This window comes from Meriones unguiculatus, chromosome X (genome assembly GCF_030254825.1).
Source record: "Meriones unguiculatus strain TT.TT164.6M chromosome X, Bangor_MerUng_6.1, whole genome shotgun sequence".
Classification (NCBI taxonomy): Eukaryota; Metazoa; Chordata; class Mammalia; order Rodentia; family Muridae; genus Meriones; species Meriones unguiculatus.
Window position 1 is genome coordinate 31,964,965 of NC_083369.1, and position 24,970 is coordinate 31,989,934.

At 44.5% G+C, this 24,970-nt stretch overlaps 1 protein-coding gene across 1 annotated transcript; it reads left to right on the top strand.

Moving 5' to 3' along the window:
• The first annotated feature begins 1,987 nt into the window (after positions 1 to 1,987).
• Gata1 (GATA binding protein 1) lies at positions 1,988 to 9,956 on the top strand. Its single transcript, XM_021658618.2, has 6 exons — positions 1,988 to 2,108; positions 6,146 to 6,384; positions 6,872 to 7,249; positions 7,356 to 7,501; positions 8,454 to 8,579; positions 9,041 to 9,956. The coding sequence occupies exons 2-6, from the start codon at positions 6,165 to 6,167 to the stop codon at positions 9,428 to 9,430; spliced, it is 1,260 nt and encodes a 419-aa protein (XP_021514293.1). The 5' UTR covers positions 1,988 to 2,108; positions 6,146 to 6,164; the 3' UTR covers positions 9,431 to 9,956.
• Positions 9,957 to 24,970: the final 15,014 nt, after the last annotated feature.

The window sequence follows — 24,970 nt, forward strand, 5'->3', positions numbered from 1 at the left end:
TTGATATCTCTGTATTGAAGCCAGCCTGGTCTACAAAGCCAAGGCTACACAGAGAAATCACATCTTGAAAAACAAAGATGAACATTTACTTGGAGATTTCAAATTACTTGGAGATTTCACAAGTACTCAATAGAAAAAATAGAATACGTGATATATTGCAAACTCAAATTTAATCAGTTGGACCACTTAACATGGATTCAAATTCATTCATTGTCTTCAATAAAGAAGTAGTTGTCACTGTTACTCCATAAGTAACTCCATCTAGGTTCTAGTACCTGGGTGTGCTGGTGGAAAATGGTGGGCTAGTTCCAGATCCAGAATCTGTGTCCTTTCTTGGTAAACAGGAGTCCCCAAAGGAAAGTGACACCCAGCAGGAGTTAAAGAAGCCTCCCACTTTTAAAGCCTATGTAGACAACGGCTTTCAGAGAAAAAAGATGACAAGATTAAGTCCTGTGGAACCAGCTGGTAGGCAGGTTGACCCTCCTGATTCCTAGTTCCATCCTTGCCTTTCCCTCAGTGGTTCTCAGCCTCCCCCACTATACAATGAATGGTTAGTAGGAGAGGCCTATCCTATGGCTTTCCAGGCTAGAAAGTCCTTACTAGGATCCAAATGCAGTGCAGTGTGTGCGTGTGTGCGTGTGCGTGTGTGTGTGTGTGTGTGTGTCGATTTGATGCAGAAATGCTGCTCAAAATCTACATGAAGGTTGGTGTGGGGGTGTGAGGTGAGGCACCAGTGGGGCAAGAGAAAAAGGTAAGGATGGATTGTAAGCACCCAGTGACCAGGGTTGGAGGGGTGTCCCCTCAATGTAGGCTGACATCAGAATGACAAAGATCACATCAGCCACATCATCAACACCACGGCTACCAGCACAGTGAGACCCCTCTCCAGGGCTCATACATACTCTCAGACTTCGGCTCTGAGTCTCTCTTTCCCTCTCTACAACATTGGTTTTGTTTTCCTTCTTCCTGTCTCCATCTCTGCCCTGGACTTTTGTCATTTCCAAGTTTTTCCTTCACCTTCTGTCCATCTCTGCCTCATGTTGTCTCTTAATCTCTCTCTACCTGTTCATTTCAACATCTCAAGCTCTCTGAATCTGTCTCTCTCTTTTCTAGGTGCCCTCCCTCTACCTCTTTTCACTTCTCTGTCTCCACATTTTCATCTCTTTCCCTAGATCTTTGTTCCTGCCTCTGCCTCTCCCCGTCTTTCACTTACTATCCCTCCTTGCTAGCTATCTTATTCCAATCTTAAGGGACTCACAGGGGAGTCCACTCTGGGTGTCACCTCAGTTTCCCGCCTCTAACGTATGGCGGGCAAGAAGTTGAGGCACTGTCCCTGTGTGCATTCCCCACCCTGCCCCCCAACCCCAAGACAGCCTGTTACTGCGGCACCAACAGCCACAGTCGCCTCCATCTGATAAGACTTATCTGCTGCCCCAGAGCAGGCCATAGCTGGCGTAAGCCCCAGGCACAAGCCTCAAGCCCCAAGCACTAAAGAAATGTACCCTTACTCCGCCAGTCTTGGCCTAGTCCCGCAGACAGGTTCATAGAGGTGGCCCACAGGCTTAGGTTGAAATGTTCTAAACCTCTGAGTGAGCCTCATTCTTCTCACCTGCAGAATGGGTACAGATACATCTTCCTCTCCTGGCATCCAGGAAGGCTCACACACATACAGGTCTAGCCCACACATAGCCTGGCATACAGTAGGCACTTTCCTCACTGAAAAACCTAGTGGGGTATGAAATCATTTATTTCCATTTATCTTGACTAGAGCTCATATAACTTGCCTGGACACTGGACTCCATAGAAGCCAAAGGCAAGCTGGATCCAATAATCTACAGGGCAGAGAGGAAGGGTGGAGGGACTACTAGTGCCTAAGAGATCCCCACAAGCAGGCGGCACACCCCCTCCCCTGCACTGCCCCACCCACTGGGGCACCAGCCACTCCCTGGGGAGGAAAGAGGAGGGAGAAGGTAGGTGGGAGGGAGGACGGGCTGGCAGGAGGGAGGAAGGGAGACTCAAGGGCCAAGGCCAGTGAGGACACCCCTTGGGATCACACTGAACTCACCACATCACTAAGGTGGCTGAACCCTCTGCATCAACTAGCCCAGGTCAGTCTTAATTCCCAAAGAACCCCCAGCAAGGCAATCCCCAAGCCTGCTGCCGGAGCCTGCTCCAGGCTTTCTGACCCGTAGCTTGCCCCTAAAATGTGGGTCATCCCCAAATTCTGCCACAGCTCTTTCTCCTTCCAACCTCCATCTCTGTTCCTAAGCCTTTCTCCATCTGCCCCAACTTCTTTCCTTTCCTCCTATGATAGCCATGTCTGCTGACCCCTTAACTCTATCCTACCCCCAAGGCCTACTTTCCATATATACCCAACCCCCAAATACTGTGCCTTCATTCCCCAAGCTCCTATCTTTGTCCTGTCCCAAATCTGATTTTCACTAATGGAAACTTGTCTCTGCCTCTCTGTTCTCCTGCAAAAAAAAACTAAACCAAAACAAAAATCCTCACTTTGGCTTCCCCAAGATTCATATTTCTGTTCCCAGTGAACACCTCTGTTTCTACTCTGTTCTTTCTGGCTAACCACAGCTATCTCTCATGCGTCAAACCCTAGCTTTACTCCCTATTCCCATCGTTGCCTTTTAGACTCCGTACTTACTCCCTGGGTCTTCCCCCTACCGTTGGCCAAGATGTGTTTGTTACTTTAGACCGTAAGTTCGCTCCTGGCAAATCTATTCTGTCACAATGACCCTTGTGCCTGTCTTCCCTAAGGCCTAACTGCCTGCCTAACTTCATTATTTCCACACTTTTTCACTCCAACCCCATCTTGGCTTCTTCCACTCATCTTGTGTTCCCAGAATTCATCTCTAGACATCAGCTACAAATCTGTCTGGCCCGGTCCATTTCTCTCCTAAACCCAATTGTTGCCCAGTAAAAAGAAAAAAATCTTAGCTCTCTCACATTTTACCATGACCCCCAGAACCCATCTCTAACTTTTAAACTGCATCTCTAACTTTGCAACTGACTTCACCTCTGATTCCCTAACCTCGTCTGTTTTCTGAACCCAAAATGTGCCTCTGAACTTCTAAGCTCAGCTCTACTTCTGAAACCCAGTATTTCCTTCTGCTAAACTCCATAACCATACTCAAACTCTACCTCTAACCCCAAAAGTCCCACATCTGCTCCCCAGATCCTGCCTCTGCTCCTTGGCCCCATGGGAGCCTTCCTGAGGGTTGGGTAGGGCTGTTACCTGGGGTGAGGGGCTGGGCCCAGAGAGAGTTGAGGTGCAGCTGCTGTGCCTCCTGGTTAGGGCAGCACTTTCTCTACTGAGGCAGCTGATAAGGAGTTCTCATATCCCCCAGCCTTGAGATAAACTTTATCTCTGTCTGTAGAGTGATAACTGAGGTGGAGGGTGGGCCCTTGCTACAGGAGGGGTGGGCAGCTCTGGACCCACCAACGTGAGAAATACAGGGGCAGGCAGTGAGGCCAGAGGGAGAATTGGAGGGTGGGTAAGGAGATGAGGAATGGTGCCAGGAAGAGAACAAAAGACATTGTAAGACAGGGAAAGAAGAGAGGTACAAAAAGGAAATGGAGGAACAAGAGACACCAAGAGAAAAAGAGGCATAAAACATGAGAAGATGATACAGAGACTCAAAAAGAAAAATAGGGTAACAGCAATCACAGGAGGGGAGGGGGAGAGCCATGGGCAGAAAACAAGAATGCAGAAACAAAGGAAAAGTGGAGGGAGGGAGAATGAATCATACAGAGATAAGAATTATACAGGGAAGAGAGAGAGGGAAGGTTAGCTGCCGGTCAAGAGTAGATACTGTCCAAAAAGGTGGGAATTCTGAGGTCAAGAAAGTGATGGTCTAGCCAGGCGTGGTGGCCTATGACTTTAATCACAGCCCTTGGGAGGCAGAGGCAGATGGGTCTCTGTGAGTTCAAGGCCAGCCTTATCTACAGAGTGAGTTTTAGGACAGCCAGGACTACACAGAGAAATACTGTCTCAAAAGAAAAAAATAAATAAATAAAAAGAAGAAGAAAACATGGTGATAGGGGACACAATTATGAGCTCTCTTATCCCTGGCATGGTCCCCAACCCTGGGCCCAGCCCTTGCTGATCTATCCAATGGGTAGGGAAGATGGTATTATACTCTGTCTGTCTACCACCCCTCCCTACAAATAGGGCCATCAATCAGTCAGGGGTAAAGGTAGGTTCTTTGACTCCTCCTGAGCTATGTGTAGTAACATACATTTAGGGATGTAGCAATAGTAAGAGAGAATCCATAGCTCAGAGAAAGAATAGGAAGAAGAGGCCTTGGGAAGCAAAAAGAGATACAGAGTTAGTAAGATTGAAAGACATTCAGCAATATGAGTATGGAAGAAAGCAAGATTAAGAGGAACACAGAAAGCAAGCCAAGAAAGACACAAAGACAAATATAAATGAAGATGTAAAGATATTAGAGAAAGATATACATGGATGGACAAAAGAAGGCAGGAGGAAAACACAAATTCATAAAAGCACAGAAAGAGAGGCAAGATACACCCTAGAAGTCCGGGCAGGTGACTCAAAGGATAAATTACTTGCTGAATAAGTGTGAACCCACACTGACATGGTAGCATGGACATCTGTAGTCTCAGCATACTTATGGGGAAATGGGACATAGAGAATCATTAGAAGCTCATAGGCTTATCCTGATGTACACGATGAAAAAATATGAAACCCTGTGTAGTTTTTTTTTAAGGTGGAAGGTGAAGACCAGCACCCATGGTTGCCTCTGACCACACACACACACACACACACACACACACACACACACTGTATAAATACACAAGGATAAAAGCCTTGTTTTTCAATGGTACATCCTAGAAGCAGAGAAAGATGTAGGAGAAACAGTCAGTCCTGAAAGGAAACAAGGAGGAAGAAACTCTACCAGGGAGACAAAGCTAAAGAGGAGATATGAAATATAAGGCAGAGGGAAAGTTTCAGTGTTTAGCTCTTAGCATACCACCTCCAATATAGCAGATGGGGAAACTGAGGTCTGGGAGTAGCAAGACTTAATGGTTCCTGAAAACAGCCTTCTCCCAGGGAGGGAGGATACCAGGGTGGGAACACCTCCCACCTGTCACTCTCCTCAGAGGAAGCCAGTAGCTTTGGGGTGATTTCAAAAGTTGGGCGGGGATGCAGAGATAAGCAGTGTGGGGGCTGGGGTACTGACCCCCCTCATAGAGCAGGGAGGAACTAATGGGGCCCTCTGTCTGCAGACACAACTGAGGTGGGGGAGGGGAATAAAGCCGGAAACCACGGGGTTTCTGAGAAAGTCAGATGGCAAGATACAACAGATAGGGATGAAGTTAGGGAGTGCAGAAGGGTGAACCCCAAGGTCCTGAGGGAGCTCTGAATGGGTCCAAGGGACCTTGGTTGTGCACTGTGCCTCTACAGAAGGAGCGAAAGGAGGGGGAAAAGAGAATAAAAAGAGGAAATAGAGGAGGAGGTCTTGAAGAATGAAAGAGAAGAGAAGGCTTGAAGGAGGAGGAGAAAGTGGAAGGTTAGAAGGTAGAGAGGAGAATAAAAGAGGAGGAAGGAAAAAGGAGCTACAGAAGGAAAGAGAAGAGAGGAGAGGGAAGAAAAAGGTTACAAGGAAGGAGGCAAGAGAGGAAAGATAGAACAGAGAAAGGAAGGGGATAGAAGACAGGAAAGAGGAAAGGGAGAAGAAAAAGGAGAAAGAAAGCACAGAGATGGGAGATGGGAGGAGGCATAGGAGGACAAGAGGAAGGAGAGAAGAAATAAGGGGTAGGAAGATAGAGTAGTTGAGGGTGGAGGGAAGAAAAAAAGTGAAGCAATAAGAATTAAAGAATTAAAGAACATGAGGATGGAAGGAGAGACTGGAGAAAAGACACTGGGCAGTCATAGTACACTCCTTTAATCCCAGCAGAGGCAAGTGGAACTCTTTGTGAGTTCAAGGCCAGCCTGGTCTACAGAGTGAGTTCCAGGACAGCCAAGGCTACACAGAGAAACCCTGTCTCAAAACAAACAAACAAACAAAAACAAAAGAAGAAGAAGTACAGAATCCCAGCTGTCAGGCTTAGGGGGGAGGAAAGAGAGAAGGATTTCTGTGTCTCACAACCCTTCCTGTCCTCACAGGTTAAACCTCAGTGTCCCCATGGAGTTTCCTGGCCTAGGAACCCTGGGGGCCTCAGAAACCCTGCCCCAGTTTGTGGATTCTTCCTTGGTGTCCTCAACACCAGATTCAGCAGGGTTCTTCTCCTCTGGGCCTGAGGGTTTGGATGTGGCAGCTTCCTCCACTTCCCCAAGCACAGCAACAGCTGCAGCTACCACACTGGCCTACTACAGGGACACTGAGACCTACAGACACTCCCCAGGTAACTAACTATCAGATATCTGCCTTGGCAATGGCTGGAAGCTATTAAGGTTGCGATAGAGATCATTAACTAGCTCAGAATTCTACAACGTAGCCATCTTAGAAATAGTTAGAAGCTCTGTATGGATGTATTCACCCATTTGCCCTAGGAACACCAGTACTCCTCTCTGTCTGCCATACAGGAGTGACCACACTGAGAAGCAGGGCTGGGGAGTGTGCACTAGCTGCCTTACTTGTCAGTTGGCCTGCAGCTTCCCAGTCACAGCAGTAGTCATACAAAAAGAGATAGAGGGTCTTGTTGCTATAGTGACCACAGAAACTTAGAACCCAGGAGTCACCCAGCAGTAAGAAACTGTTGTGGGAAGACTGGAAATAGTCAATACATTGGGATTGATGGACACTACTGTACTCTAAAAGTAGGATTACTTTATAGGTTTATTGCTCTCTTTTCCTCTTTCCTCCCTCCTCCCTGTTCCCTCCTCCAACAGTCTTTCAGGTGTACCCACTGCTCAACTGTATGGAGGGAATCTCAGGGGGCTCACCTTATGCTAGCTGGGCCTACAGCAAGACGGGGCTCTACCCTGCCTCAACTGTGTGCTCCAGCCACGAGGATGCCCCTTCCCAGGCTCTGGAAGACCCAGATGGGAAGAGCAACACCACTTTCTTGGAGACCTTGAAGACTGAGCGGCTGAGTCCAGATCTCCTGACCCTGGGGACTGCATTGCCTGCATCCCTCCCTGTCACCAGCAGTGCTTATGGGGGAGCTGATTTTCCCAATCCTTTTTTTTCTCCCACTGGGAGCCCTCTTAGTTCAGCAACCTATTCTTCCCCCAAGTTTCACGGAAGCCTACCCTTGGCCCCTTGTGGTGAGGCTCTGAAAAAGGGACGGACAGGGTGGGTTGAGTTGGGCTAGGGAGCTCAAGGCAAGGGTAAGCTGACCCTTGCTTCCTTTGCTCCCTGCTTACCAACCAGAGGCCAGAGAGTGTGTGAACTGTGGAGCAACTGCTACTCCACTGTGGCGGAGGGACAGGACAGGTCACTATCTATGCAATGCCTGTGGCCTGTATCACAAGATGAATGGGCAGAACCGACCTCTCATCCGGCCCAAGAAGCGACTGGTAAGACCACAGGTTGTCCTGACAGTTCAGGAGACTTGTTTCTGCCCAGGATAAGAGCCCATAGTCTCCCATCCTACAGGAACCCCTCTGAGTCTCTTGTTCCCCCTCCCCCATAGTACATTTGCCTTCATACTCATCCTTTTCCCATAGGTGGATCATCCATCCCTTTCCTATGCAGGAACTCTGCTCTGGACTAGAGAACCCCGATCCTCTTTCAGACATAAATCCTGGCCTCAAATTGTGACCCTTCACTCTTACCCTTTACAGTGGGGTAAAAACCCTACCTAGAGTTCACATTGTAATCTCCCAAGATCCCTTCTTTCAGAAGTGATGGCTTCCTAAGAGATTCTTTGTGGGTGTTTTGTTTTGGGGCTGGTGGTGGTGGTGGTAGTGTTTTTATTTTATTTTTGGTTTGGTTTGATTTTTATATGAAATGGGGCCTTGCTATGTAGCCCTGGTGGCCTGGTTTATAATTTTGTTATGGTCCTCCTATCTCTGTCAGGGTACACACCTGGCTTCCTCTAAGAGATTCTGATATGTGGTCAAAGTTGAAAACCCAAGGATGAAATAGTCACTCATAGATTATAAAATATAAACTCTTTGCTAGACAGTGGTGCACACCTATAATCCCAGCATTTGGGAGGCAGAGTCAGGCAGATCTCTGTGAGTTTGAGCCCAGCCTGGTCTATAGAGAGAGTTCCAGCCATGGCTACACAGAGAAACAGGATAGATAGATAGATAGATAGATAGATAGATAGATAGATAGATAGATAGATAGGATAGATAGGATAGGTAGGATAGGTAGGATAGGTAGATAGGATAGATTTCTTATCACAGGTAGAAATCCTTGCCTTCAATGTGACACCCCTCAGCCTTTTTCTCAGGCCCTATAAGGGCCTGTCCTGACTTCCACCTCCCCAGAGCACTAATTTCACATAAATCTGTCCCTCAGATTGTCAGCAAACGGGCAGGCACTCAGTGCACTAACTGCCAAACAACTACCACAACACTGTGGCGGAGAAATGCCAGTGGAGATCCGGTGTGCAATGCCTGTGGCCTCTACTACAAGCTACACCAGGTGACACTCTATCCTTCATAGTGCTTCCTGTCCTCACACCATGCTCCCTGCTGATCTACCTTGAACTTTTTTCTTCCACCCAGAGTCTTCTTTCTTCCTTCGCCTTGCCTTCCTCTTTGCTCATCTTTCTATTATCATAAGCTCTTTCTCTGTTCCATTCTCCTCACTCTTTCCACCCCTTCCATCTCTTGCCTCCTTTTGGTCTCTCTCTTCTTGCCACCTCCATTACCTTTCACTCCCATGCTATCATTCTTGGGTAACTCTTACCAGTCTAGGAGGATAGTCTAAGCTTAGCCACACAACCATAGGTTTCTCTGCACCAGTCCACCCTGGATAGATTACTCTAGTTATTGACCCAATTCTGCATTCTTAAAAAAAAAAAAAAGTGGGGTTGAGAAGATGCTCAGATACATAGGCACAAAGGGCTGGAGCTGGTAACCCTGTGGTCTCCCTCTCTACAGGTGAACCGACCGCTAACCATGCGGAAGGATGGAATTCAGACCAGGAACCGCAAGGCATCTGGAAAGGGGAAAAAGAAGCGGGGGTCAAGTCTGGCAGGAGCAGGAGTAGGAGCAGGAGCAGGAGCAGCTGAAGGACCAGGTGGCGGCTTCATGGTGGTAGCTGGTGGCAATAGTAGTGGGAATTGTGGGGAGGTGGCCTCAGGCTTGACACTGGGCACTGCGGGTACTGCCCATCTCTACCAGGGCCTGGGACCTGTGGTACTGTCAGGGCCTGTGAGCCATCTTATGTCTTTCCCTGGACCTCTGCTGGGATCGCCTACAGCCTCTTTCCCCACAGGCAATGTGCCTCCTACCACCAGTACCACTGTGGTAGCTCCACTCAGTTCTTGAAGGCTTGAAGGTACACAAACTGGCCTTGGCCTTATGGCAGAGGAGGTGTCTCCCTTCTCTCTCTCTCTCTTTTTTTTTTTTTTTTTTTTGAGGCAGGATCTACAGAAGCCCAGGCTGACCATAGCTAAGAGTGACCCCAAATTTCTGATTCTCCCAAGTACTGGATTATACACATGTATTGCCATGCATGCATTTTCCTTTGTTTCTATTTTTGTTTGATTGTTTGTTTGTTTTTCTTTGGAGACAGGCTCTCCCTATACAGCCCAGGCTAGTTTTGAATTTCCTATAGAGTCCAGGCTAGCCTCAAACTTGAGATCCTTCTGCCTTAGTTCCTGAGTGCAGCAATTATAGGCATCTGCTACCATGCCTGTTTCACCTTCCTCTTAGAGCCACCATTCTTTACAGCCCAACTGTTTGGGCCTCAAACATCTTGCCTGTACCTTCAAAGATTTTGTAAAATAAAACCACCAAAGACCTGTAACTGGAGCCATAAGACTGTGTTTGGGCTAAATAAATGTTGGTGTCAAGTGGAGTATGGAGTAGTGTCTGTGGCTCTTTGATGACAGCATCCAACTCAAATGTATGACTCCATGAGCCTGGATGAGGTGGCAGGTATAATATACTTCACACCTGAAATTCGTGACACTTATATGTAACTGTGCATTTGAAGTTTTGTGGACAGCATCCAGGTGGCTCCATATGTCATGGAGTGTATGACTGGAAAATTGTGGGCAAGGTGGCATGACATGACAAGGGTTTCACCAAGCTGCAGGATAACAACATGTGGAAATGTGTGCACAATAATAGGTGATGAGACATGTAAGGCTGCGGTTGGGTGGTTGTGCACGACTCTGAGAGATCATTGAGGCAGTAGGACAACACCTAAACTGGGCAAAGAATCTGATGGCTAAGCATCTGTGCAAGAACCATGTATGACAGTATGAGGCACAGTAGTATGCATGGCTGTGAGAACATCTTGATGATGTTACAAAGTATAGTAGTAACATAAATGGGGAGGATTTACTTGGGCTCCCAGTTTCAAAGGGATTCTAATACATCATGGCAGAGAAAGCACAACTACTTTTGGGGTGGGTCTATGGTAAGACTCCTCACCCGACAGCCAGAGGAGAAAGTAGAGCCTGAGACTAGAAGCAGAGAAGTGTTATAACCCACAAAGATCACCCCAACCAATCAAAACCACAACCTCCCCAAATCATGCCAACAGTTAAGGACAAAATGTTTAACTGTATGACTTGTGAGCAACATTTCATTTCCAAAGATCTACCAAGAGGTGTGCCAACAAAAGGTCTTTGTTGCTCTGGTGATGGCAGTGTTACTCTGCCAATCTTTAAGTATGTATGTAGGGGTGTGCATGTGTGTACCATGTAAGGCGTGTCATGTCACAGTGTGTCTGAAGACTGACAATGTGAGCAGCTCTGTGTGGAGCTGTCAAATGCATACTTCCCCACTGTGAGGTAGGGGTCTTCCTCCACAGGAAAAAAGTCTTTTGGGGAGGGGGATGGGAGAGAATGGGTTAGAGTAGAAGCTCAGATGTGGTGTTCCCTGGACATTCCTGAAAGGTATCTAGCCCTTCTTAGCTCAGCTCAGCCTGTTACCTTGTGGGAAATGGGAAAGGATGAAAGTACTGAGAAACAAAACATCTTTATCTTTTATAAGATCTATTTATTACATATACAATGTTCTGTCTGCATGCCAGAAGACACCAGATCTCATTATAGATGGTTGTGAACCACCATGTGGTTGCTGGGAATTGAAATCAGGTCCTCTGGAAGAGAAGCCAGTGCTTTTAACCTCTGAGCCATCTCTCCAGTCCTATAAAACATCTTTAAAACAGGATGTTGTAGCTCAAGCCTATAATCCCAGCATTTGGAAGGATGAGGCAGGGATATTGCCACTAGTTTGAGGCCTGACTGGGCTACAGTTTGACATCGCATCTTAAAACAAAGCACGGTGTGGTGGCTCAAATCTTTAATCACACGATTTGGAAAGCTGGGGACAGGAAGGTCAGGAATTCAAAACAACAAAAACAAAAATAGCCTCTGGGGGCTGGAGAGACAGTTCAGCCCTTAAGAACACTACTGTTCTTCCAGGGGATTCTGTTGGATCCCCAGCACTCACAGTTTTTCACAGTCTTCTGTAACTTCAGTTCTAAGGAATCTTCTGGCCTCCCAGGGCACCAGGGATGCAAGTGGTACATAGGCGTACATGCAAATAAAACACCCATACTCATAAAATTAAAATTAAAAAAAAAACAGCTTATGAATTTTATACTTTGTAAGCAGGAGTGTCATACTGCTAAGAACCTCTTCCCACTCCTGTTAAACTGGGTGACTGTTCCCCAAAGAGAAATATGTTATTCAATTTAATAAGCATAAGTTAGTGGTAGGAGTGACTAGCTAGATGACTCAGCACTTAAAAGTACTCGCTGCCCTTGCACAGGACACAGGTTTGGTTCACAGTACCCACACAAGCATATGTAACTCCAGTTCTAGGGGATCTGATGCCTTCCTGGCTTCCAAGTGTACGGAGCACACAGTGTACATACATACATGTAGACAAAACCCTCATGTGCATAGGTAAAAATAAACAAGTCTTTAAAAATAAACAAAAATATTTTAAAGGAAATTAGCAAACATTTGGGAGATAGCATACTCTTAAGTTGGGAATGTCCTAATACAAGTAGGTAAAGTGACTCACACAGGGCCACACAACTTCATAAGGGGTGGGACAGGTAGTTTGATCAAAGACTGGTCTCTTTTTCCAAGGTAGAGGCAGGAAAATTCTAAATTCAAGATCCTTGGCTGCTTAGAGAGTCCATGACTAACCTGGGATACATGAACCCCTTCTCAAAACAAAATAGGTGTACAAATCATTTACTGATAATAAATCATGATGATATTTATTTTAAAACAATTCTTCAGTACACATATAATTTTATCATTTATCAAAAATCAAAGCAAAATTTTATACTAACAAGATACTTATTTTTACATGAAGAATTAAATCTTGGAACAGGAGAAATGGCATTGCCAGTAAATCATCCGTCTTGCAAATATGAGGGCCTGGGTTCAAACATTCTGAACCCATGTAAAAAGCCAGGTATTGTAGCCTGCACATGTAATTGCAACAATGGTGAAGTGGGAGAAAAGAACAAGAGGATCCCTGGAGCTCACTGGCCAGCTAGCACAGCCTATTCTGTGAAGTTCCAGGCTAGTAAGAGTCTGGCTCTCAGACAAAAGCTGGAAAGTGACAAGGTCTGACACCAGAGGTTCTCCTCTGATCTCCATACTTATATAAAAAAAAAATCTTGGCTGAATATTTGAACCTGTAGGAAGTAGAGTATTTTCAACATTTTTAAAGCATATCTTGATTTTATTATCATCAGTGCTGTGAATTCCATTTCAAATAAATATGTAGTACAAAATGGCAGTATTAAGCCAGGCACAGTGTGCATGCTTTAATCCCAGCACTAAGGAAGGAAAAGGCAGATAGATTGCTGTGAGTTCCAGGCCAATCTGGTCTACAAAGCGAGTTCAGGACAGCCCAGGCTACAGGAAACTGAAGCACTCGGATGTCACGAGTTCAAGGTCTGCTAGGGCTACATAGTGAATGCAAATCCAGCCCGGAGATATACAGAGACAGATATGACCACAAACACACACACACAAAGAATCACAGTAGTTTATATTCCTTTCAGAGATTGTCCAGAATGGCTGTGGCCCTTATAAAAGCCTGTTCCCCAGAGAACCTCAGTCCTCAGCTCTCACACCTTACAGACACCTTTTATCTGAATAGCAGCTCACCTAGGTCCCTGGCCTTAATTTCATAAGACACCCCAGGTTCACATCCACATAGGAACAGCTGGCCTGACTGGTGCAGGAAGCACAGCTCAGCTCTGAGACTCAATGGAACTAGACCTCTTGTTCACTCGAGTGTGCACAAATGTTTGCTCCATCTTCCTCCCTCCTTCTCTCTTCTCTCTCTCCCTTCCTCTCTGTCTTTCCCATTCTCTCTCCCTCCTCTCCCCTCCTCTTCTCCCTTCTTCCCTCAATTTCCCCATTTTCCCTCCATCTCTCCTTCTACCCCTTTCTCCCTTTCTTTCTGTCCCTCTCTCTCTGTCTCTCTCCTCCTCTGGCCTCATGCAGGCCGGCTGACCAGTACTGGCTGTGTACTTCAAGTTTCCATCTAGTTTTGTTTTTCTCATCTTTTCTGAGACAGGATCTTACTCTGTATGTAACCCAGGCTGGCTTTCTGCTCATTATGTATCCCAAACTGGCCTTGAACTCCTGGCAATCCTCCTGCCTCAGCCTTGAAAGTGCTTGAACTTCAGGCATGAGCCACTACACATGGATGGGATCCCTTTCTCTAGTAATCCACCTAGGTCTGGATAGGAGCAGCAGGCTCTGCCTTAGCCCATTATGAATCTCTGACCACACCCAGTAAGGATCTGCTCTACCACCCACCCAGGAAAGGGATACCTGTCCTGATCCTTTCTCTGTGCCCTATTCTCCCTGTGGGTTTTGTCTAGACCTCAGGCAGGAACATCCCTGCATTACCACTGGGCTGCCTCCTTTCCCTCCACAAAGCAATCTTAAATGCAGCCCACTTGGAATAAAGTGATTTCTGACCTGTATAAACCTGACTTCTCTCTATAGAAATTTCCAACTTCAACTCCTTCAAGAACTCTGATCATGTCTAGAAGCTCTTACTTTCACTGTCAGCAATAAACCCTGACCACTACCTGGCATAATAATCCTAAATTTCACACCTTACTGGGCACTATCTTCAGGAACCCAGGATATAACTTGCAACAGAGATTTTTTGTTTGTTTGTAACTTGTTTAGAAAGTCCTTTCTTTTTTTTTTTATTTATTTACTTTTTTATTTTATGCACATTGGTGTTTTTGCCTGCATGTATGTCTGTGCAAGAGTGTCAAATATTGGAGCTGCAGACAGCTGTGAGCTGCCATGTGGGGGCTGGGATTTAAGCCCCAGTCCTCTGGAAGAGTACTCAGTGCCCTTAACCGCTGAGCCATCTCTGAAGCCCCAGGAAGTCATTTCTTAGCTGGGCATGCTGATGCTTTGTAAGACCTGGGGTCTCGCAGCTCAGGAGTTTAATTGCGCCCTTCCCAGAAACTCCCCCAGACCAAGACTCGTTGCAAAAGCAAGAGGTTTATTAACCATTGTACAATGGGGTCACCCCTGCTGGTCAGCAAAGAGTGGCACCCGGAGACAAAGGCCTTTAGGTTTTTAAAAGAAAAATTGCGGGAGATTTGAAGTTTTAGTTTTGGCAATTTAGGATTGGATGAGGAAGCTATAAAGTAAGATAATTGGTTAGGCTTAGGTGCTCAAGCTTGGCCAGTCCTGCCAAGTGTGGCTGCAGCTGCAATTTAAGGTGGGGGTGGTTAGCTCATCCTTGAAGATTAGGGCTGCGGGCTCTTGGCTGGAGGTCAAAAGCTACTCAGAAGTCTAGGTTTGTTGCTAAGAAATGCTATCTCAAGGACAAGGGTCTGGTCGTTCTTTTGCTGAGTGAAGGTCATTGCTTGCTTGCCCTTTTTTTATATCTGTCCTCACAGATAGGGTCACATTCCGTCACTCTCTGGAAAGGTACTAAGAGGCTTTAGCTTAACCTGGACCTAAAACTCAAAACTATAGGCTTTAGAGGACATATAGGTTACAAAGTTAGCCTAACCCTTTCATTTCCCCCTTCTCCTTGTAACTGCTTCAATCATGAAGCAGCTGCAGAGTGAGAATTTTATTTTAAGAAAAAAATTTTCTTTTTTTTTTCTTTTGACTCAACATTTCAGCCTGTAGAATGGGACAATGGGCCGATGATCCGTCTTCTGGAATTTCTTCATGCTGATGATGGATCGTTGAAATCTCAGTTTAAAAGAGGCTGAAATGCTGGTCAAAAGTTGGGGAGAGTACATGGGTAAAGATTACTAGGAGCCAGTCAAAGGCTGGTCAGTGAGGCAGTCCTTAACAGTCTCTGGTTAGTTGATCCAATTGAAGAGACAGGGAGCAGTCATGTCAGCTTCCAACAAGTCCAGATTTTAGTTTGCAGCCCAGAGTCAACCAGGTGAAAATCTGCTGAGACAAATTTAGACTAGAGACAGAAGTTAAGATTTGTCTGTTAAATGGAAAAAGTGAGGAATCCCAACAGCAGGGAAAAACTTTTCTGGGATCCATTTGAGTTATGCCAGATTTAGGTCTCATGACCTTTTGATTTTTATAAACTCATATGAATTTTTGGTACACAAAAGGAGATAGATAGATAGATAGATAGATAGATAGATAGATAAACTCAGAAAAGTAACATATCAGCAAATCTAATACAGCAACATTTTGCGAGTAACAGATAAAAACTATATCCAACAGAATTGGTACCAGTCAGCTGTTTGTTTTATATCTTTTATAAACAACTTAAGTGTGTCCATGTGGCAGCCTTTTTGGAGTTAACGGCATCTGAGCAGCGGAACTCAGCCTCTTGGCTATTTTTTAAAGTCCAGTCTCTCACAGACTGACCTTGGTGGTCTTACAGCAGACTGCTCTGACCCTGAGGAACTCCGTGCAACCATAGTAACCAGACAGCAGGCTCTGTGTAACCTTGAGTAAACCCTCCTATATTTTGGCTAAGTAAAATTGCCTGCGTGAGAAACTGCTTGTACTTTTTTTTTTTTTTACTTAAGTGTTAACCTGACCTCCATTAAATTGACACTTTGATCAGTATGTAGACCAACATTTTTAGATTTTTATAACCTGAACTCCTATATCCTCAGACCCTATATAAACCTTATATTTTTTTATTTAACTATTAATATAAGACATTGGCAACTGATGTAAAGCCTGTGAGCCGGGCAAACCTGTTTTTTTTTATATACAAAAGATATAGTACCCAGTAGTTTTAACTAACTAATGAACTGTCCAATGAGCTGATAGTGAACCTAACTGTCTGCTCTTTAACTGCCAAGTTACTGTTAACTAAGCCTAGCCTTTCAGCCTAGCTGTCAATGTGATCAGAGACCTGAGAAGGATAAATTATGAGCTAAGTAAATGTACCAATCAAAATAACAGAGATGACTAGTTAGTCCATCACCTAGGCAGTGTCCCTGGCTCCTGTGGTCTCCTGGCTTTCTGAGCAGAGGCAGTCCAGCCATCAGGCATAGAGGATGAGAAACTGCTGCTGTGGAAAGAGGAACAGGAGAGATTGACCTCACCTTGCCTCTCACAATGTGAGACAATGGCTCTTTAGGTGTCCCCGGCTTTGTCCACAGTTTAGGCTGGGCCCTAGCAGTGGGCCAGTTGGGGCAGTATTGCCCAGTGGTTAGCATACCACAATCCAGACTTGCAGTCATCTGTCGTTGTCCAAATCTTCTCGGAGACCTTGGAGAGCTACTGCCAGGATTTTGGGACTTTTTGCCACAATAAACTTACATATGTTAAAATGCCATATTTATCAGATCTCTGATAAGCTTGAGGGCCAGCATATTTGAGTTACTCTTTGTTTTTATCATCTGTTTTAAACTGTGTCCTATAAAACAGAATGCTATTTAATCTAGTTCTAGCATATTTCTGAGATGCATGTTTTAGAACTATATATTTTAAGACAAATAGGCAAACTTTATAGTTACCCATCCTAGGCTTAACCTTAAAAAAAAACCCTATACAAAGACAATAGGTAGAGCTCAACATCTTAACCAACTGCAGTCGTTAGCATAGCTTTAAGTCTGATCTTTCTGAACTAAAATTAAAGCAAACATTTTAATCAGATACAGTTTATAGAGGGGCTAGCAAATCTTGCTGATCCTACCACTTTGTATTAAAATTGAACAGTAAAAAGCTTTGCACTTAACACTAATCAGAGGACTGAACATAACTGAGAGACCTAAACAAAATGGTGGTAAACTCATGTCTCCACCCTCTTTATCTCTGAACCAGCATGGCGGTCGGCCACGTGTAACTGAACTCAGCTGGAAGCCCTAAACAATTATGGCAGCAAAACTACAGCTTCATGTGCTCTCTATCCCTGAACCATCATGGCAGCTAGCCATGTGTTAGCACAGGCTGTGACTGACAATACCAAAAATAGCCATTAGGTGCTGTTGATGATACAGCAAACACTGTGGAGCATCCATAATCCCCCACAACCAAAAGTTTTAACATAGTGATCAAATAAGTTTTAGAACCAACTGCATAACAGAACAGTACAGAATACTTTTAAACTGTATGAAGTATTTTAGCCATACCAAACCTATCAGCCAGAATTTTTTCCCCTTAAAAGAGCATAAAAAATATTTTGCAATGAAGAATCACCAGCCTTTTAAATGAATTATAACATATTTAAATACAGTTTTTTTTTTTTAAAAATCATATTAACTCTCTGGCTTTTATAATACATCCATTAACCTTTTGCAACATCCTATATACCTTCAGGTTCTTAGCTTTCTTTTTCTGGCTTAACCGACATTTTTGCTTTAGACAAGCTATTTTTTTTTAATATCTCTTGCTCACTCTTTTTTTTTTTTCAGACAACAGGAAAACTCTCATTAATTTTTTTTTCCCCAAGGGTTGGGAAACTGTTTTAAGTTCGTTGTTAGACTGCCCAAGAGTTATTGCTTAAAAAAATCTGATAAACTGTAAATGTTTTATCCTCTTAAACATCTAAACAATTTTTAAAACTCGTCCCTGCAATATCAAAGCAAAGTATCTTTTTTAGGAGTGAATTTACAAAGCATAACCATAATTTTAAAAGTCGAAACCAGATTTTAAGACCAAAATTTATCAGTGAAAACAACCCAATCTTCAGAACCAATATCAACTTAGAATAAGACTTCCTTCTTATCCTAAAAGGAAATAAAATCATTTTGACTCAGAGATTTTGCAACCTTTGTTCTTTTCCTGAGCCACACCATGTGGCAATTTACATTGTTGTTATTTAAACATATGCATTTATAGACCCTACAAACACATAGGCACATATACGTGTTTAAAACAAGAATTTGAATTTAACCTTAAAACATACCCAATTATTTTTTTATCATATTAACCATTTAAGACCAGTTGAAAACAATCGTATAATGGCCATATATTTAAACAGAAAGACTCAGCTGCAATTTTAAACATTACAGCAAGTGCAGTTTTTTTTTTTCTAAATTACTGTTTGATCTGTAAGTTGCAAGCCCCCTAGGTGGGAGGAGGGAAGAGAGGAGCAAGAGGGCGTGGTGAGCTCTTGCTGCTCACTTCCCTGCTAAGCTGGCATGAAGGCAAGGGGGAGGAGTTTTTCCTCACTCTCGGCAGCCAGAGCAGCTCCTATCATGGAGCAGCTACGGTGCCAATCCCCACCTAGCCATGTCTAAGGACTTCCACCCAGCAAGCCCATGAGCCTTGCCTGCTCCCTTGGCTCCCTTGTGAGCTCTACTGTAGCTTACCTCCCCCGCAGGTCCTGAACCTGCTTCCTGGCTGGGCCTCTCCCCTCCCCCGTGCTCTTTGGTTGTCCATCACAACAAGGGGATGGCGCATCAAGCCCATGCCCTGCTGGGTGTGCATTATTATTCCACAGACGCTCAAGTGCCTGAGCACTGCCTGCCCAAGCTCCAGCCCCAGCTCCATGCGTCTCCCCAGCCACCCGAAAGCATTCCCTCCTTGGCTCCCTCAGGAGGGAGAGCACACTGGTTGGTGTCCTGCCATGCAGCCATGTGCACTCCCGGGCTGAGAACTAGTTCTAATTTTAACTATCCTCTGTCCGAATTTTCATCAGTCCAAGTCTACAAAGAAACAGACACAGAAAAATACATACATACATACATGAGAAACACAGGATTTAAATTGCTGGGGGAGCAGAATCTCTCTGCTCCTCCCTGTTCACAGAAAGGGGCAAGCTGAGTGTCCTACAGGATGTCCCATGGACTTGGCATTAATGACATGTCTGTCTGCCTTAATGAAACCGTTCCAGGTGAGTGGCCTCGAACCACTCAGGGGACTCGAACCCCTTCTACAGATGCTCTCGAGCTAGACCATTTCCCTGTCAAAAGAGTCAGAGAGGCAACAACAACAGAAACACAAAGAATCAGGCAAGTAATCAAACAAGGACACCCTTGTGAGTGGTACCACAGTGCTCTGATAGAACGGCTGCCTGGTGGCGGTCGTTCTCTACGAAAATCAGACGGGAGGAGGACCGTCTCAGATTCAACCTCCCAAACGGAAACTTGGGGCATCCCCCAGTTCCCAGTCAAGCGATATTCTGACACCGTCTGTCAATCGCAATGACTGATCAGATGACCAAAAAGGTCCAGATAGGCGCCTAAACTGAAACAGATTGGTACCACAGAAATCTAATTGAGAGGCTGCCTCATGGCAGCCATCTCTGACAAGAAACAGATTGGTAAGACAGAAACAGACTAACCTGTTCCGAGCTCGACCTCCGAGTTCAGTCTGATGAGGGTTGGGGAAGGGGCACGCCCTTTCCCGGCCAACCGCACCAAAAATGTAAGACCTAGGGTCTCACAGCTCAGGAGTTTAATCGCGCCCTTCCCAGAAACTCCCCCAGACCAAGACTCGTTGCAAAAGCAAGAGGTTTATTAACCATTGTACAATGGGGTCACCCCTGCTGGTCAGCAAAGAGTGGCACCCGGAGACAAAGGCCTTTAGGTTTTTAAAAGAAAAATTGCGGGAGATTTGAAGTTTTAGTTTTGGCAATTTAGGATTGGATGAGGAAGCTATAAAGTAAGATAATTGGTTAGGCTTAGGTGCTCAAGCTTGGCCAGTCCTGCCAAGTGTGGCTGCAGCTGCAATTTAAGGTGGGGGTGGTTAGCTCATCCTTGAAGATTAGGGCTGCGGGCTCTTGGCTGGAGGTCAAAAGCTACTCAGAAGTCTAGGTTTGTTGCTAAGAAATGCTATCTCAAGGACAAGGGTCTGGTCGTTCTTTTGCTGAGTGAAGGTCATTGCTTGCTTGCCCTTTTTTTATATCTGTCCTCACAGATAGGGTCACATTCCTTCACTCTCTGGAAAGGTACTAAGAGGCTTTAGCTTAACCTGGACCTAAAACTCAAAACTATAGGCTTTAGAGGACATATAGGTTACAAAGTTAGCCTAACCCTTTCAGCTTGACTGTAATCCTAGCACTCGGGTGGCAGAAGCATGCAGGTCTCTATGAATACAAGGCCAGCTTGGTCTAAGTTAGCTAGGGCTACATAGTGAGACCCTGTCTCAAAACAAAGAGGCGGGGGTGCTGGAGCTATGGCTCAGCCGTCCAGCACACTGGCTACTCTTCCATTAAGACCCAGGTTTGATTCCCAGCACCCACAACCACCTTTAACTCCATTTCCAGGGAATTTGATGCCCTTGTCTGTCGTCCTTGGTACCAGACAGGCACATACAGACATACAAACAGGCAAATTACCATACATATAAAATAAATGAACTGATTGATCGATCAATCGATGGATCGATCAATTGATTGGTTGCAAAAAGCCAGAGTGGTCTACACAGCAAGATTTTATTAGGAATAATAGCAGGGGTACCTGTATTGACTCTCTACTTTGAACCCTTCCAATCTTATTTAGGAACCTATGGATTCAGGTGGCACAAGATCTTTATGCTTACTGCATGGGGGCCATGTGCTGATGCCTCACAAGGCTCCCTGTCCTGACCTTCACAAGAAGCCGGCCTTCCAACTATACCAGGACATCTGACCAGGCTATGTAGAAAATACTTTTTCTGAACCTCAACAGAAACTCTTTTTTCTTTTTCAACAGAAACTCTTCTCTCACAAAAATCTATGATCTCACCTTTTCTAGGAACTCCCATCTTGACTCTCAAGAAATACTCTTCTATCAGGAATGCAGCTCACTGAAAGAGCACTTGCAAAAAATGTGCAAGGTCATGGGATACATTCAGGTTGTGGTAAAGAAAAACCAGAGGACTAGTTAGCAGTGTTAACTCTAGTAATCAATAGTAGAAACACTTAAGCAAAATGCCTTTGAAAGGGCTGGGGATGTTTCTCAGCTGACACAGTGTTTGTTTAAGCCCTGAGCTCAATCCCCAGAACCACATACACGCATGTGTGTGTGTGTGTGCGCGCGCACACACACACACACACTCACTCAGTCACAGGCACAGAGAGGCATAGTGGCAAATACCTATAATTCCAGCACTTAGAGACAGAATCAGGAGGATCAGAAACGGGAAAGTCTGAGTTCTCTGGAGCAACCCTGGCCATGGCCTTATCCTGAAAGCCCTGCCTTAAATTGTATGGAGCCCCCTGCCTTACTCTCATGTTTCATTTTGTTTTATGAAACAAAGCTTCTCTGTGTAACAGATCAGGATGTCCTGGAACTTGATCCGTAGAGCACGGTGGCCTCAAACTCACATATTCCCCTTCCTCTGCTTCCCAAGTGCTAGAATTAAAGGAATGCACCACCATTACTACCAGAGTCCACCTTTCATGTGGGCTCACTGTCTTGAACCAACAAAAGAAATATGAGCCCAGGTCTTGGAAGCAACCACAGTCCAAAAGCTGCACAGGACTATGGTTTTCAGCAGGCACTTTTACCCTAAGCTGGTAGAGAAACCCTTTGCCCTTAAACTCAATAGGAACCTCTGTCAACCTTTTTGGTGTGACCTAAGGATTGAATCAATATGAAAACACCAAAACTGTCTTGTTCTTGTTAAATAATCCATACTCCAATCTGGGCATGATGACACACACTTGAAGTCCAAGCTATTTGGTTGCTGTAACCAACAGTAACCATTGTTGTTACTGTTTCTAGTGCCAGGGATGCAACCTGAGGTCTCACATGTGCTCCTGTGCTAGGCAAAACACTCTAGCAGTAACTGCATCCCCAGGTTTAGAATGTCTTTTCTTTTCTTTCTCTCTTTCTCTCTTTCCTTCCTTCTTTCCTTTTATTTCTTCTAGTATATGCTAAGTAAATTATATGCTAAGCTACATCCCTAGTATATGTCCTAGCTACTCAGGAGGCTGAGGCAAAAAGACCCCTTGAGGTCAAGATTTGAAGGCTAGCCTGGACAACATGGTGATATTTCACTTCTTACCAAAAAAAAAAAAAAAAAAAAAAAAGCAAGTACAAAACAAAAACACAGCTGAGGTAGGTCAATCAGTGTTGAAGGTCCCTGTTATTAAGGCTGTAGTCCACCATTTATGGGTAGCTTTTCAAACGTGATGCAAAATGGAGGACTCCCTTTCATAGCAAGGCTTCCTCTTCTCTGCCTGACCTTATCTAGAGCGCATCTCTAGGCACAGGAGCCTGGTCTTGCTTGAAGGATGACTCTGCACAGAGCCTCCTCAATTGCAATATGTGTCTCAGCACAGGAGTGCTGCTCTTTCCCCCTGCCCATATGATAATTAGGTACTATGTTATGACCAATCAGCCCTTCCTGCCCATATGTTAATTAGGTACTGTGTTGTGACCAATCAGTCCTTCCTTCCCATAACCCTAAGAACCCTTACATACCTCACCCCTGAAACAATAAAATGAGCTGCCTCTCTGAAGCTGACTCCTAGAAATTTTCCCCATTGTACTCACTGTCTTCCAAACCCTGTTCTGCTCCCTTTGTCCTCCTGGACTAGGGACCAATGACCCCGGGGGAAAGGGAGGACCACAAGTTGCTAAAGTGCTTGCCTTATAAACATTAATACCCCAATTTGATCCCCAGAACCCAGGTAAAGTCATCCTAGGGAAGCATATTTATAATCCTAACACTGACAGAGATAGGCAAGCCCATGGGGCTTCCTGGCAAACCCACTTAGCCTATTTGGGGAGTTCTAAGCCAGTAAGAGACTTTGTATCAAAATAATAATCCTCACTATGCCTGAGGAACAACACCCAAAGTTGTGCTCTAGCATTTACACACACTTTGCACATTCACCTCTACACACACAGTAACATACACAGACAGACACACACATAGAAACACACACACGTGCACATGCATGTGACAGGAAAAAGGTACATAACTCACAATCTGAATTGCCATAAACATCTGTCTGGAACCTGCATTAGAACATATAGGATTTCATAATCTGTCTTATCTCTAGGAACTTAGTTTCAATGCTATACAGAGACACATGGATTTGTTTTTATATGGATTTTTTTAAATAATTATTATTCAACACAAATTTTTACACTAGCCTGTCCCTGTGGATTATAAGGAATTCCCATGATTGTAAACTATTTTATGTTGGGCACAAAGGTTTTTATATGCAGAAGAGTTGAAGCACCATTGATGGTTCATGAAGGCAAATGTCAGTGAACAATAGTATATTTTTAGAAGCTTCTCCTCTATAAGCAGAGGCATAAACAAAATGCAAACAGATGGTAACAGAAACATGCACAAAGTTTACTCTCCCAAAGGAGGAGACAGGAACATCCACCTGGCAAAGGGCAATGGTCCATAACCCTTTGGATTAAAGTTGTCATACATGACACCTGGCCGATTATATTAATAATCCTCTGGCTTGAACAACCACAGAAAGTTACTCTTCTGGCTTTAAAATGAATAATCCTAATCTGTATAGAAAAAAAAAAACAGCATCTTTACATCCTTCCCTCTTCCCTCTTTCTCAATGATGTCTCCAAGGTTTTTTGTTTTGTTTTGGTTTGGTTTTTGGTTTTTCAAGATAAGCTTTTTCTGTTTAATAGCCCTGGGTGTTCTAGAACTCACACTGTAGACCAGGCTGGCCTCAAACTGGCTTTAAACTAGCCTCTGTCTCTTGAGTGCTGGGATGAAAGTACACCACCACAACCCAGCATGTCTTTAACTTACCAGCAGCTAATATAGTCATTCTCCTGACTCCAGATACGAAACAAATACTTAAACCTATAGAGAAATTCTTACCTTTGCAATAAAATAACTTCTGTCCCAGGTCTGAGGATGTAGTGGCAAAGCAGTGTGTCCAGCATTTGTGAGTCCCTAGGTCCCATCCTCAGTCCTGCATAAAAGAAAACCAATGTCAATCATTCTGATTTTAAATTAATAGAATTATTTTTCAAGATTCACTTTTAATTATGTGCAGAATTGCTATCCACCACTTCTATGTCTAGGATGCAAAAGCTTCTCATGCAAGCTTCCATTCTGTTTCCCTATCTACCAAGTAAATAGTGAGAACTCCTAGTATATAGAGAAAAGTAGGTCATAAAATGAAATTTTTCTGGGTCCATGAATTAAGAGCAGTCTACATTCTGACTAGGTTTTATGTGAGAAAGAAATAAACATTTGTTAAGCCCTTGAGGGTTTTTTTTTTTGTTGCTGTTGTTTTTAACAAGTAGCATAACATAATACTTAGCTCAATTAGTAGCAATCCCTTGATCAGAAACTGTGTATAAGCTGGGCAGTGATGGTGCACAAACATGTTTTTGTTTTGGTCCCAGGTGTGGGAAGAGGGACTGATTCAGATAGTCCACAGCAGACTATTTGCTTTCTTCAGGCTTTGAGAGGAGCTCTTTGCCAGTTGCAGACAGTTTAAATCTGAGGACTCTGGAAAGAGAATAAATGCCAAAGCACA